Raw genomic sequence first — 16,493 nt, 5'->3', positions numbered from 1 at the left:
GGGAGTAAATGACAAAAGTAGCATTTTATAGTTCTTTCCATATTAACATGATCCACAGTGTGTCTACGGAGCCTCTAAACTATCATGAGAAAATATAGAAGTGCCGGTGCTAAGGCCTCAGTTATACCTAAAAAATAATGTACAAGATCAATACAACACAGGGGCCCGATATAGAGTAGGGCTCACCAAAATTCGCTGGATTGAGGGTACACTCCTATCAAGAATATGTGCCACCTGCTGAGGTACCACCTACATCCATTAATCGTGCAGCGTCCCCCGCAAAAGAAATATTAGTACATGTAGAATACTACTAGTATATAAAGCTAAGTACCCTTACATGAAATGAAATGCCAACATACGGAGAAAGAAACATGAAGGTAGTGAGAAAATCAACAGTATTTAAGATGTCAAGTTAAAACATAAGTAAATCACCAAATAAACTTTAACATTTTCAAGTTAGAAGATCATTAGTTACCGACATACAATCATATAACCACCATGTGTGCGGTATGGCGTCCGATCTCAGCCCGATTGGCTCATGGTGCGCCAGTATTTATCATCTCCGATCGAGGCACGCAGTTCACGTCGCATTTCTGGAGAGATGTGCAACGCGAGTTAGGCACACAAGTCGAGTTGAGCATGACATTTTATCCCCAGACGAACGGGAAGTCCGAGCGCACTAATTAGATATTGAAAGACAGGCTACGTTCCTGTGTTATTGATTTCGAGGGCTCATGGGATCAGCTTTTACTGCTCGCAGAGTTAGCCTACAACAACAACTACCAATCGAGTATTAAGATGGCTCCTTGTGAGGCCTTATATGGGAGACATTGTCGTTCTCCAGTTGGTTGGTCTGAGCCGGGGGAAGCTAGGTTGTTGGGCACTGATTTGTTTCGGGATGCCTTGGAAAAGGTGAAGTTGATTCAGGATCAGCTTCGTACAATACAGACCAGACAGAAGAGTAATGATGATCGGAGAGCTCATAATGCTGCATTCATAGTTGGAAAGAGGGTTCTACTCAGAGTTTCACCCATGAAGGGTGTGATGAGGTTTGGGAAGAAGGGCAATTTGAAACCTACGTAAATTGGTCCTTTTGAGATCCTTGAGAGAGTTGGTGAGGCGGCATACAGACTTGCATTGCCAGCCAGCTTATCAGGAGTTCACCCGATATTCCATATTTCCATGCTCCATAAGTATTTTGGTGGTCCATCACATGTATTAGATTTCAGCTCAGTCCAATTGGACAAGGATTTTACTTACGTTGAGGAGCCAGTGGCTATCTTAGACAGGCAGGTTCGGAAGTTGAGGTCAAAGGATATTATTTCAGTAAAGGTTCAATGGAGGGGTCAACCGGTCGAGGAGGCGACCTGGGAGACAAATCACGACATGCGGAGTCGTTATCCTCGCATTTTTTGTACTTTAAATATGTCTCTATGCACGTTCGAGGATGAACATTTGTTTTAAGAGGGGGAGAATGTAACGACTCGATCGGTCATTTTGTGTATTTGAGCTTTGTTCCCTTTTTGAAGCTTCCTGTGTGTGTATTTGTAGTTATATGATTTGTGGGGATAGTTAGTTTCATTTCGGGGAAGTTTTGGAGTGATTTGGATCACTTAGTTCTTGGTTTAGAAGCTTAAGTTGGAAATATTTGACCGATGATTGATTTTTGTGAAAACGACCCTGGAACGGTGTTTTGATGGCTCCGATAGGTTCGTATTGTAATTTTGGACTTGGGCGTATGCCCGGAATTCAGAGGTCCTAGGTTGATTTGACTTATTTTGCCTAAAGTTGGCAATTTGAAGTTTAGAAATTTTCTTAGGTTTGACCGTAGGTTGACATTATGGCTATTGGGTTTGAATTTTGATTTTAGGACTTGGAATAGCTCCGTATTGCTATTTGAAACTTGTCCGCAAAATTTTGTGTCATTCCGGGTTGGTTTGATAAGAATCGGACGCTTGGTTATGTTTCTAGCAATTCTTGTATTTCCTTTTGAATTTCATATGTTTTGATGTCTGATTCGTGGTTTCGGATGTTATTTTGGTGTTTTGATTGCGCGAGCGAGTTCGTATAATGTTTTTAGAGGCGTGGAGCCCCGAGAGCTCAGGTAAGTTTCGAACACGTTTCGGATTAGTTTGAACTCATTCTAGGATGCTGGTGTATTGGTGCTCCAGTTATCGTAATTTTGAGCATCAGCATCGCAATTGCGATGTAGGCAGGGAGGGCTTAGGTATCGCAAATGTGTTGCCTTATTCACAATTGCAAATAAAGGCTTGGGCATGGGTAGGTCGCATTTGCGACCATCTGGCCGCATTTGCGAAGGGGACTGACTTCGCAATGCGAAGTCAGTGTCGCATTTGCGACATTTTCTTGGGTTGTCAGGTGCCGCATTTGTGAGAGTTTGCAATTGTGAACCCCAGGTCGGAATTGCGACTTCTACACCTGAACAAAAGGGTTGAAAAAAATGGGACTTCGCTTCATTTTCTTATTTTAGAATCTTAGACTCGGTAGGAGGCGATTTTGAGGAGAAAATTTCACATACAACTATTGGATAAATAATTTTGATTAATTTTCAATTATATTACATGATTATTTATGAGATTTAACTTCTAATCCATGAAATTTGAAGAGATTTTTTGGGGAATTTTGTCTATATTTTGAAAAATGAAAATTTGAGATTTGAAAATCGAATTGGACTCGCATTTGAAAATAAAATACATAAATGGACTAGTGGGGTTATGGGTAGTCGAGATCTACCCTTGGACTCGAGTTTTGACCGCGCGGCCCGGGGTTAATCTTTGGGAAATTGTGTAAAGATCTTAACTTTATTAATCGAAATTTGTTTCTCTTGCATTGTTTGATGATATTAAGTCATTTTTTGTTAGATTGAACCGTGCGGAGGCGAATTTTAAAGGAAAAGCCATTTTTGAGTGTTGATTTGGCCTAGTTGAAGTAAGTTTCTTGCCTAACTTTGTGTAGGAAAAACTACCCTGTTGGATTTGGTTTAATTGCACTGCTTGAATTATGTGGAAGATATGTACATGAGGTAACGAGTGTGTACACGGGCTCATATGTAAAAATTTACCGGTTTAGACTCTTAGGTTTCTTATATGTATTTAATTAAAGTTGTTATCTCATGTTCTATTCTTCTTTTTCAAGTTTATTCTTATATGCATTTAATTGAAGTTGATATTATATGTTACATCTCTCTTTGTTAAGTTTACTCTTATATACTTTAATTGAAGTGGTTATTACATGTTTTGTCTTTCTTTATCGAGTTTACTCTTATATGTGTTTGATTGAGGTTGTTATTACATGTCATATCCTTCATTGTTGAGTTTATTATTATGCCTTTAATTGAAGTTGTAGTTATTGAGAGCTATTAACATGTGATTGAAGCTGTTGTTTATTGGAAAATCTTTCCTTGTTGAGTTATTTTCCATTTTATTTTTTTGTTATTGAGATTTTTGTGCACACTGTGGTTGAGCCGTGGGCTATGTGTTGTTGTAATATTAGTATTGTTGGAGTGAAAAATGTTGTGGCATATGGGCACGTGTGGTGCAAGTTGATTATTGTGTTTTAATTTGATGCACATGCGGCAGTATAAGGGTGATGATATTGATGCGCATGTGTCACGACCCGGAATTCCCATCCTCGGGACCATGATGGCGTCTAACATTTTACTTGCTAGGCAAGCTAACGTTAGAAATAGTTTTTAGCCATTTTAACAAATCCAATTAAATGATACCAAGAAATTGAATAAATTAAAATAAAACTGAAATAGAGTGAGTAAACCAAAATAACATCGATATCTAGATACAATCCCAGAACTGGTATCACAAGTACACGAGCGACTAGAGTAATACAAATAATGGTCTAAATGAAAGCATAACTGTCTGAAATGAAATAAACAGCTAGAATAATGTAGAAGGGGATTTCAGGGCTGTGAATGTCGTGCAGGTATACCTCAAGTCTCCGTCAAGCAATCAATCTGAGCAATCTACTGATAGCCGCTATGACCGACTCCAAAATCTGCACAAGAAGTGCAGAGTATAGTATGAGTACAACCGACCACATGTACTCTATAAGTGCCAAGCCTAACCTCGATGAAGTAGTGACGAGGCTAAGGCGGATCACTTACAATAACATATATGCAGTATAATAATAATAATAATAATAATAATAATAATAATAATAATAATAATAATAATAATAATAATAATAATAATAATAATAATAATAATAGGAAAGGAACACATGAAATAACGACAAAGCAGTTAACTGATGAAAGCAAACTCAATCCTCGAAATCAGTGAAACCAGAAAATCAGTCCTCAGAATCTCATATGAAAATGCTAAAAGTTAACACAATACATCAATGAGTACAACACACACAATTCATTGCGGTGTGCAACCCGATCCCACTGTACAAGCAAAATCCTCCCTTATTTCACCATATCAATATCAAGAATAACATATAAAGTTTGTTGCGGCGTGCAACCCGATCCCACCATATAATCAGAATCAATATCATAATCCTCCCTTATTTTATTATATCAATATCAAAATCACATATAAAATTTATTTCGGTGCGCAACCCGATCCCACCGTATAAATATCAAAATCCTCCCTTATTCCACCATATCACAACCGTTGCGGCGTGCAACCCGATCCATAAACAAATTCAACAAAAGTGATCAATCCAACAGCTCAATTCACAAGAATCTCTGCAAGTAGAGAATGCGAAAGCAAAGTAGTAAAGGAACCCCGTACCAAATCAAGGAATGCTACAATTAATACAAAGCAACAAGGCAAGTCAAATATATGACAATTAAACTGTACAAGTAAGACAATTAAGGAAAGTAGCAATTAATCATGGAAGAAACGAACATTTCAATACAAGAGTAATAAGAGACAAGTAACAAATTAAGGCATAAAAAGCAATTAAAGCATGTAACGGTTAAGACATGGATAAGATAATTAATGAAATACGGGAAAATATGAAAACAATTATTTTGACGGCATATATACACTCCTCGCCTCGCATAAAATTTCTCTTTAAAATTGCCTCTAGGCCGAGCTCTAATGTGAAGATGGTGAAAAATGGGTGAAATCCCAATTTTTAGAAGTTTTAAAGTGTGGGCGTCAGGTGTTCTTCGCGTTCGCGAAGCACCTGACGCGTTCGCAAAGAGAACTGGCCAAAAGACCATAGCGATCATGGTCAACTCTTTGCGTTCACGAAGGCTTAGCATCCCTTGCATTCGCATTCGCGATCCTGGGCTCGCGTTCGCATAGAGTGACTTACCAATTTCCCCTAGGATCCCAAAAGACTTCGCGTTTGCGTGTGGGTGGCCAGTTCACGAAGGGTAATCCCCACCTAAGCTTCGCGTTCGCGACCTGTTCCCCGCGTTTGCGTAGAGGAAAACCACCACAGCCCCAAGTTCTCCTTCGCGATCGCAAAGCACAAACACCAGACACCAGCAGTCTCAGAAACCAGCAATAGCCTAAGTCCAAAAATCACTCTGTTAGCCTATTCGAAACTCACCCGAGCCCCTCGAGCTCCAAACAAAATATGCAAACAAGTGTAATAACATCATACAAACTTGCTCGCATGATCAAAACACCAAAATAACACCTAGAACTATGAATCGGACATTAAAATGAATGATATTTTCAAAGAAACTCAAGAACATGTAATTTTACAATCAGACGTCCGAATCATGTCAAATCAACTTCATTTTGCACCAAATTTTGCAGACAAATCATACATACTGAAATGACCTATACCAAGTTTCAGAGCCGAAATCCGAACCCGATAGCAACAAAATCAACCTACGGTCAAACTTAGTAATTCTTGTAGCCTTCAAATTACTAGTTTTCAACAAATTACGTTATATCAAGTTAGGGACTTCCAAATTCGATTCCGAGCATACACCCAAGTCCCAAATCACGATACGGACCCACCAGGACCATCAAAATATTGATTCGGGTCTGTTTACACAAAATATTGACCATAGTCAACTCAAATGAGCTTTAAGGCAAAATTTTACATTTTCTTCAATTTTTCACATAAAAATGATTTGGAAAAAGACACTGACTGTGCAAGCAAATCAAGAAAGGCTAAACGGAGCTATTCGAGGTTTCAGAGCACAGAAACAAAGGCTAAAACTGAAAATGACCATCGGGTCATCACATTCTCCACCTGTAAAATAAACGTTTGTCCCTGAACGGACATAGAAGGGTACATGGACTAGTGAAAAGGTGTGGATACCTACTCCGCATGTTCGACTCGGACTCCCACATGGCTGCCTCGATCGGTTGACCTCTTCACTACACTTGAACTGAAGGATGACTCTTAGACCTCAACTGTCGGGCTAGAATGGCCATCGACTCCTCCTCATAAGTCAAATCCTTGTCCAATTGGACTGAGCTGAAATCTAACACATCGGACAGATCACCGTGAAACTTTTGGAGCATGGACACATTGAACACTAGATGGACTGTTGATAAACTAGGTGGCAATGCGAACCGAGCCTATAGGCCACCTCACCCACTCTCTCAAGAATCTCAAAGGGTCCGATATACCTAGGGTTCAACTTGCCCTTCTTTCCGAACCTCATCACACCCAAATCACACCTTTCATGGGTGAAACCAAGAGCAATACCCTCTCTCCAACCATGAATGCAACATCACGAACTCTACGGTCGGCATAACTCTTCTGCCTAGACTGAGCGGTGCGAAGTCGATCCTGAATAATCTTTACCTTTTCCAAGGCATCCTGAACCAAATCGGTACCCAACAACCGAGCCTCTCCGGGCTCGAACCATCCAATTGGTGAACGGTACCGCCTCCCGTATAATGCCTTATAGGGATCCATCTGAATGCTCGATTGGTAGCTATTGTTGTAGGCAAACTCCACAAGCGTCAAGAACTGATCCCAAGAACCCCCGAAATCCATAACGCAAGCGAAGCATATCCTCCAATATCTGAATAGTGCGCTCGGACTGTCCCTCCGTCTGGGGGTGAAATGTTGTACTCAACTCAACCCACGTGCCTAACTCACGTTGTACGGCCCTCCATAAGTGCAAAGTTAATTGCGTACCTCAATCAAAAATGATAGACACGGGCACACCGTGAAGACGGATGATCTCGCAGATATAGATCTCAGCTAATCGGTCTGAAGAATAGGTAACTGCCACTGGAATGAAATATGCCGACTTGGTCAACCTATCCATAATGACCCATATCGCGTCAAACTTTTTCTGAGTCTGTGTGAGTCCAACAACAAAATCCATAGTATACACTCCCACTTCCACTCAGGAATCTCTAGCCTCTGAAGCAAACCACTAGTACTTTGATGCTCGTACTTTACTTGCTGACAATTCAGACACCGAGCTACATATGCAACTATATCCTTCTTCATCCTCCTCCACCATTAATGTTGCCGCAAACATGTCATACTTGTCTTAGAGGTTTAGGCAGTAATGACATTCAGAAATTACATGATCATTGGGGAAGTTTACAGGCTACACATGAATAACCTAGTAGAAACAATGCATCCAAACATATTTAGGGCATTGAATTGGTTCCTCATAAGAGTCTTGAGCAAGGTAGGGAGATAGGCTCATAGCAGACAACAAACATAAGTACTCAGAAACATACAGAACAATAAAACATGCGTAAGAAATTCAGAATCCTGGTTACCAAACTAGGCAAGCTCTAGTGTTAGAAAAAGTTTAGAATCACAAACTAATTTTAAGGCCAATAGGGCTGTAAACAGAGATAGCATGGTAACACATTGGTTCACAAAAGGTTCATTTATACAACCAAAAGATGAAACTACGAAGGCCAATGGACTTACCAGTTACCAATTGACAAACAAGTAAACAAGAATAGCAATTTCAGCAATATCTCAATCGTCAATGGCAAGATGAGCAGTAGAACCCAAGAATCGTAGTGTGTCATAGTTCCCAAGGATTTCAGATGAACCCCGGACAGTGCTCACACTGAGAAAGGTCCAATAATTGAATTTCGGTGGCCTTGGCTTTCATCCGGCCTAGAGATTAAGTTTCAAAGTAGTATAGGACAAGTGTGAGTGAGAGAAAAATAATAGTTGTTAAGGTCTCTCAGGGAAACGAGGAAGGGGGGTTTATATAATAGCAAAAATCAAACATCCAAATAAGGAAACACAATTAATCAAACATGAATAAGGAAATAAGATCATGCAGAATCGATTAAGAACCAAATTAGGAGAAAAATCAGGAAAACACTAATTTTTCCCGGAATCATAGATTGGCCGAAGCATCTTGTTAAATCAGACCCGCATAATCTTGCGATGGACGTATATAGACGAAAAACCGTTTGAATCTTGAGGAGTAAGTCCGATTTCTCTTGATTTGAAAGATTGGTACTTGCCAAAACTGGGTAAGTTCTAAGTAATACCATATTTACACAAGTAAAAGCAATGTAACCCAAAAAAGGTAAGCAAATCGGGGTAAGAATCCATGAATGGATTGGATTCAGAGAAGAGTTGAGGGCGGCGACTAGGGTTTGTGAGGAGAGGAGAAGGTTCGAAAGGACCTGGGGGCAATGGGCGGGTGAAAATGATGTTAGGGTTTAGGTGAGGTTAATTAAAAGGGGGACATAGTTTATGGACCGTTGATCTCTGAGATCAACGTCCAAGATTGAAAGAAAGAGTGGGGCGAGTCATTGAGACGGTCACGACCGGGTAAAGGGTCATTTGGTTTGGGCCTCAGATGGATAAAAGAGATGGGCCATGTGTTTTTTGGGTCTGGTTTTGGTCCAAATTAGCTCAAAATTGGGCTACAATTTAAATATTCGAAATTGATAAAAAATAAATTATAGAAAATGATTAAAAATAATAAAAACATTATTTATTCAGTAAAATGCTTGAAACTAATAGCTTAACATTATAAAAAATTAAAAATACTATTTTAGCAATAATAATATAATAAATGCAATTATTTATAGAATATAGCCTAGAATTGTAACTAGTGTAGATAAAATAGAGAAAATGCACATATAATTACATAAAAATGGGATGAAATATTATAAAATGCATGTTATATAAAATGATAAATTTGGATGAATAAATCACCCTAAAATACGTTAAAGAGATAATTGATAAATATTTAAACAAATTAAATGCGAGAAAATAAATTTTAAAGCTTTAAAAAGTATAAAATATTATAGAAAATACTTATATGACTTGTAAATTGGGTAATAATGCAAAATGATATTTTGAAAGTATATGGAATACTTTATAAACTATGAGAAAAAAATTGGGTATCAACAACTGCCCTTGTTTACCCGGGAATGATGAAAGAGTTGTCGGATAAAGGAAAATGATAGCCAATTTTGCCTGAATGGGCGAGGATGAGGTATGTTGGAAAAAATGGGGCCGAACCCTGATTCCTGAGTTGCCTACATATCCTTGGTGTTACGGAAATCAGACCGTGTGTAGTTCTGGATCCAATGACGAACAGGGTTAGTGGAGTTATTATAAAAAAAAGGCATACGTTTCGAATAAGGATCTTCTATTGGATAGGACAACGTCATAAGCAACAGATAATTTCTGATGGAGCTATGAATGAAAATTTGAATATTATGGATGTACAAGGCAAATATTTGAGCGGTTACACAATAAAGAGTAATCAATTGCTGATCATCAGTTACGTTTGAAACAGTCAAAGAATGTGAATGTTGTGAACGAAAACTGGAGCGAGAATTGCTCCTGTTTATAAAACGGTTACCTCTCGAGTTACATGTAAAACTTTTAAAATAAGATGCACGCAAATATATGTAGTTATTGCATAAATTTAAACATGATGCAAAATCCCTTTGGACTATGAGAGTTGTCTTTCAGACGAAGAGGATAATGTCCTTAGACCAGGACGTCCTGGGACATGAAGCGTATGATAAGGGATTCGCAGGCCATGAAATTATGTCCTCGGGCCATGAGGATGGTACCTCTAGACTATGACGCCTTGAAATAATGATATGCAGTTTCGAGAGATCCATATGCCATGGCAAGATGTGTTCGGGCTATGAGGATGATTCCTTTAGACTATGACGCCTTCGGATAATGTGGCGATGTTTCAGCCAATGAAATGCAAAGATGCGGCGATATCGATAGTTTGATAGAAGGAACATGTGATGCTTAGTCATTTGCGAGAGCGAGATAAGGCAATGCTTAGCCTTCTGCCAGTGATAGTTCCTAGTCTCATACGATGTAATGAGGGTAGTGTTTTTCCCTATGCAGAGAAATGAAGCATTTTGCCTTATGTAATAATGGAGTCAGTGCTTAGACTCATGCGACGTAATGGAGACAGCGTTTAGTCTCATGCAAAGAAAGGCAGTGTTTAGCCTTATGCAATAATGGATGCAGTGCTTAGCCTCATCCAATGTAATGAGGGCAGTGGTTATCCCTATGCAAAGGAAGGCAGTGCTTAGCCTTATGCAATAATGGAGGCAGTGCTTAGCCTCATGCAATGCAATGGAGTCTCATGCAATGTAATGAGGGAAGTGCTTAGACCTATGCAGAGAAAGGCAGCGTTTAGCCTTATGCAATAATGGAGACAGTTCTTACCTCATGCAATGTAATGGAGACAGTGCTTAGTCTCATGCAATGTAATAAGGGCACTGCTTAGCCCTATGCAGAGAAAGGCAATGTTTAGCCTTATGCAATAATGGAGGCAGTGCTTAGCCTCATGCAATGTAATGAGGGCAATGCTTAACCCTATGAGGAGGAAGGAAGTTCTTAGTCTTATGCAATAATGGAGGCAGTGCTTAGCCTAATACAATGTAATGGAGACAATGCTTAGTCTCATGCAAAGAAAGGTTGTATTAGCCTTATGCAATGATGAGGGCAGTGTTTAGCCCTATTTAATGTAATGAGGGCAATGCTTAGCCTTATGCAATGTAATAAGGGGTGTGCTTTGACCTATGCAGAGGAAAGCAAAGATTAAATATGATAAAGAAAAGTGGTTCTTAGCTTGACGCGATTGTGCCTGGCAACTTCTGTCGGTGTGCAGATAGCGGTCTTGTTATATATTCGTGGACATACTTGTTATGTCCGTTATGCCTGCATTCTAATAAAAAATATGAGTTTTGGGGGGAATGGTCAGTTCGTGCTTTTGATTCCGCATTACGCCTTTGCTCCTTGTCTTGACGCCTTGTTCGAGTCACCCTAGGTAACATCTGGCTACTATAGAAATGCGATTTTTTTAAAATATACATTTAAGGTAAATTTTGTGTAAAAATGTATAAAAGTAAACAGTTTGGTCAAATCATAGGCTGTGACATGCTTTGAGACATTGTGACCTTCTCAACTAGGAATTTTGAGGACCTTCCTCAAAATTCTACCCCAGTTTACATGTATATTCTCGGCGACACACTTCTTGGCGATCCTTGACGTGATGAGATTGACGAAAACTCGAAACTTGCCCCAGTTCCTGATCGTAGAAGGTAATGAAGATTTTATTATGATGTGACCGAACCCATATGGTTGCCTACGTATCCCGTCTTAAACATGAATCATGTCAAGCATAGTTCATGTTACATCAAAAGAAAGTGTGAATACAATCACAGACATAATATCTCTTGACAGTGTCCGAATTGATAGGTTTTAGCCATATTTCTACGTCCATCTCTGCAAGTATAAGTGCTCCTCCTTTCAGTACTCAGTGAATCATGTAAGGGCCTTGCTAGTTAGGTGAGAATTTTCCTTTGGCCTCATCCTGGTGTGGGAAGATCCACTTCAACACCAATTTCCCGGTATGAATTACCTCGGTCTTACCTTATTGTTGAAAGCCCTTGCCATTCTATTCTGGTAAAGTTGATCATGACACACTGCATTCATCCTTTTACCGTCAATGAAAGCCAGTTGCTCGTACCGGCTCTGTATCCATTCTACACCGCTGAGCTTGGCTTCCTTTATGATTATTAGGGAAGGAATCTCCACCTTGGCGGGTATGACAACTTCAGTATCATAGACCAGTAAATAGGGAATTGCCCAGTTGACGTGCGGACCGTGGTGTGTTATCCGAGTAGAGCAAACGGTATCTTCTCGTGCCATTGTTTTTAATTGTCCACCATCTTCCTCAATATCTTATTGATGTTCTTGTTGGCGGCTTCCACGTCTCCATTTATTTGCGGCTTATATATTGTAGAGTTTCGGTGCTTGATTTTGAATGTTTCACACATGGCTTTCATTAGATCATTGTTGATATTTGCAGCATATTTAGCAATGATTGAGTCAGGTACTCCGTATTGGAAAATAATACGATCTAGGAAAAAATTTGCTACGACCTTCTTAGTCACAACTTTATAGGAAGTGGCTTCGACCCACTTTGTGAAGTAATCTATAGCCACCAAAATGAATCTGTGTCTGTTTGAAGCAGCCGGTTCAATCGGTCTGATGACATCCATGATCCAGGCAGAGAAAGGCCAGGGTGAACACGTTGCATTGAGTTCATTGGGTGGCACCTATATCATATTTGCATGTACTTGGCATTGGTGCACTTTTGAACATATTTGATATAGTCTCTCTCCACAGTCATCAAGAAGTACCCTGTCCTTAATATATTCTTGGCCATAACGAACTCGCTCATGTGAGGTCTGTATGTTCTGACGTGTATCTCTTCAAACAACCTAGATGCCTCATTGGCATCGACACATCGTAGCAGTCCCAAGTCAGGAGTCCTTCTATACAGAACTCCTCCGCTCTGAAAGAAATGTCTAGCCAATCTTCGAAGCGTACGCTTCTGAGTGTGCATAGCATTTCCTGGGTATTCTCATTTCTCCAAATACTCTTTGATATCGTGAAACCATGGATTTCATTCGAACTCTTCTTCAAAATAAGCACAATAAGCTTGTTGTTTACGAACCTTTATCGAGATAGGATCAATAAAATTCTTGTCTGGATGTTGTATCATGGAAGACAAGGTAGCTAGTGCATCTGCGAACTTGTTCGGTATTCTCAGAACATGTTTGAATTCTAACTTCATGAACCTCTTGATCAACTCTTGCACAAAGTGTAGGTATGGCAATATTTTAGTGTTCTTGGTAGCCCATTCTCTGAGTACTTGATGTACCAGCTGATCTGAATCTCCGATTACCAGCAACTCATGAATATTCATGTCCATGTCCAATCTGAATCCCATGATGCAATCCTCGTATTCTGCCATATTGTTGGTGCATGGGAACCTGAGCTTGGCAGATACCCGGTAATGTTGACCGGTTTCTGATACCAAAATAGCTCTAATGCCCACTCCTTTGAAGTTTTCAGCTCCGTCAAAAAACATCCTCCAACCATCATATATTTTGGCAATATCTTCCCCTACAAACAATACTTCCTCGTCGGGAAAATACGTCTTCAATGGTTCGTATTCTCTGTCTACGGGGTTCTCTGCCAAGTGATCGGCCAATGCTTACCACTTGACCGCCTTTTGAGTCACATAGATGATGTCTAACTCACTTAGCAATATCTGCCACTGTCTTAGAATCCCCTAAGTTAACTGCCTCAGTTTCTTCAGAATTGGCATTTGGTTTGTTCTCAAAATTCTCTACCTCTTTGACAATTTCCTCAGGTATTATATCATCTTCCAAATTTTTCGAATCACTTTCCTTATGTTGCGTTGTCTCATTACATGTCACGGTCGTAGGTTCATAAGGATAGGCAATAATTTGCTGAAAAAGAATGTAGAAAGATAATAATATAAATAAACGAAAAGCAATCATGCCTTAATAAAACTTAAAACTGTCAACAAGTACGACTCAATGTCTCGAGTAATTATTTCAAAACACTAAAAATACCTTAAATGCTAAAACAACTTTAAAAGTTAATCATGCTAGTTCATCCAAGGCTACCCACGTGCTCGGTGAGCCCGGGATGGTGCAGTAGTCTAGTTCTTAAGAACAGTTCCTTCTCCCACAGTCTGAATGGTGAGGTCTTCCTCCTACTCCTCCTCCTCCTCCATGATTGCATTGCAGTCCATATTTTCCTCGTCCAGAAACAACTTCCTCATACCGGCCAAAACCCCTTTTCCTCGGATGCCCAAATCACACCAGTCTGGTGGAATGTCTGGTGCAACGGTGGTATGGGTTGTTCCAATGGATAGTAAAAGTCATGCCATGGCGGTGTCCAATCATTATATTCTTTTACGGTGTATTCATATCCGAGACCAAAGGTTGTGCCATGATATTATGGCTGTATTGGTTCTGTGATCCTTTAAAGCGTTGGACCAAGACCCTTGCTTGGTTCGTACCCCAACCACATCAGTATGCTCTCTATCTTGTTGCTCCTCCATCGCCCCTTCTCGATTGCATTTATCCTCTCATTGTTGTGGTATGCCTCTCCTCCCAATATCCTCATATTCTCGATAACTAGCACAATCTGGTTGGTATGGATAGGGTTACTTCCATCTTCATGAATAATCACCTCTTGATGATTCCACACGAACTTCACAACTGGTGTAGAGTAGAAGCGACTTCCTCAGCTCTGTGTATCCATGGTAGTCCCAGTAACAAGTTATTAGTGGCGGATATATCTAGCACCTGGAATTCAACATCGAACCAGGTTGGCACATCTGTAGATCAAGGTTGATTTCTCCTATAGTGCCTCTCTGAGACCCATCAAATGCCTTCACGTTCATACTTCCCATCCGTATCTCATGCAGGCCTATACCAATTCTTTTCAAATTAGTCAGCGGGGATATTTTCAAACTATAACTCCTATCTATCAAAACCCTGGCAATAAACTTATATTCATATTTCGTAGTGATGTGCAATGCTTTGTTGTGACTCAACCTTTACGGCGGTAGCTCGTCATCGTGGAAAGTAATCTTGTGACTCTCCAGTATTTGCCCCACCATATTCGCCATTTCCTCTCTAGAGATACCGGTAAGCACATAAGCTTTACTTAACACCTTCATCAAGGCATTCTTGTGCGCATATGAGATTTGCAATAGTGATAAGATGGATATTTGGGCGGGAGTCCTATTTATGTGATCAACAACAGAGTATTCCCTCACACGTACCTTCCTCCAAAGATCATCAGTGCATGTCTCTATAACAGGTGGTTTTGGTGCGGTCTCTTTACTTGTTCCTTTAAGATTTTCATGTGTGTAAACTCTGCCGATTCTAGTCATTCCTTGTGCAGCACCTGTCTCTTCCATCTAGGCTTTTCCCTTTCTCCTCGCCTCTGTCACATAATCCCATGGAATAGCATCAGACTTATAAGGCGGCATTGGAGCTACCATCACAATGAAGGGCGTAGCTACCTCGACCTCGAATGGTGCCTGGGTTTGCATCACAATCAGCGAGAGGGTGACAGGGGATGTTTTGGGAGCGTCCCCCTCTCGAATAAGTCCGATGGATCCTTCTTGATCCTATTCTTCATCAGTTTCTATCACATTCACTCCCTCACCTCTATGATAAGGAAGAGGGTTATTGCGGACATTCGGCGCTGATTCCTTACCTTTTATAACTTTGGTGTCGATCAGCGTCTAGATCTTGTCTTTCAACATACGACATTCCTTAATATTATGACCCATCATGCCTGAATGGTAGGCACAAGTCTTGTTGGGTTAACCCACTAGGAAGGATTTTTAACAGCAACAACAGGAATGGGAGTGACATACCTAGTGGCCTTCAGTCTCTCATATAGTTGGGCTATGGGTTCAGCGATACAGGTGTATTATCTGGAAGTCCTGCGGTCAAAGTTTGGTCGTGGCTTTCTATAATTTTGGCGGGCGGGAGAAGGTGAATGGTAATTTGCAGGTTGGGTATTATAGGTATGGTAAGTAGTGGCTGGGTATTGGTATTTTGGAGGTGGGGATTGTTATATGGGTAGAGGTGTTTGATAGGTAAGGGGAGACTTAGAGCACTGGGCTATCATCACGGTACACACTTCTTTATTCTTCGAAATACCTCCTGATTGTAAGGCTTTGTTGGTGGCTTACAACGCCTCCAAATTTGTCACTATACCGATCTTGATTCCTTCTTCTATTCTTTCTCCCAAATTGATAATTTTAGAGAACTTGTGATTCTTTATAACCATCAATCTTTCATAATACTGTGGATCCTGAGCTCTGACAAAGAACTTGTTCATTTGTTCTTCTTCTAGTGGCAGCCTCACCTTGGCGGCCTCTAACCTCTAGCAAGTAGCAAACTCGCGGAAGGTTTCTGTTGGCTTCTTCTTGAGGTTTTGGATATAGAAAATGTTTGGCACGTTCTCTGTGATGAACCTGAATCGATCCATAAAATCAGATACCATACTCACCCAGTTTGCCCATTTCTTTGGGTTTTGGCTAATATACAAGGATAACGCATCACCTGTAAGACTTTGCATGAACAGCTTTATGCGGATTTGCCCGTTCTTCCCCACTTCTACAAGCTTGTCATAGTAGGTTCTTAAATTCACCTTAGGGTAACTGCTTCCATCAACAATCTCAAACTTAGGAGGTTTGAAACCCT

The 16,493-nt window shown here is 40.2% G+C and overlaps 1 protein-coding gene across 1 annotated transcript; it reads right to left on the bottom strand.

The window, feature by feature from the left end:
- Positions 1–12,853: 12,853 nt before the first annotated feature.
- On the bottom strand, positions 12,854–13,204 carry LOC142166830 (uncharacterized). Its single transcript, XM_075226319.1, has one exon. It carries the CDS (start codon positions 13,202–13,204, stop codon positions 12,854–12,856), a length of 351 nt encoding a protein of 116 aa, XP_075082420.1.
- Positions 13,205–16,493: the final 3,289 nt, after the last annotated feature.

This window comes from Nicotiana tabacum, chromosome 2 (genome assembly GCF_000715075.1).
Source record: "Nicotiana tabacum cultivar K326 chromosome 2, ASM71507v2, whole genome shotgun sequence".
Taxonomy (NCBI): Eukaryota; Viridiplantae; Streptophyta; class Magnoliopsida; order Solanales; family Solanaceae; genus Nicotiana; species Nicotiana tabacum.
The sequence above is the reverse complement of the archived record's forward strand: the minus strand, read 5'-3'. Positions and strand labels throughout refer to the sequence as shown.

Excerpts from the sequence above, each read along its gene's own strand:
- LOC142166830 (XM_075226319.1), bottom strand. The coding sequence starts at position 13,204 with ATGGCAGAATACGAGGATTGCATCATGGGATTCAGATTGGACATGGAC.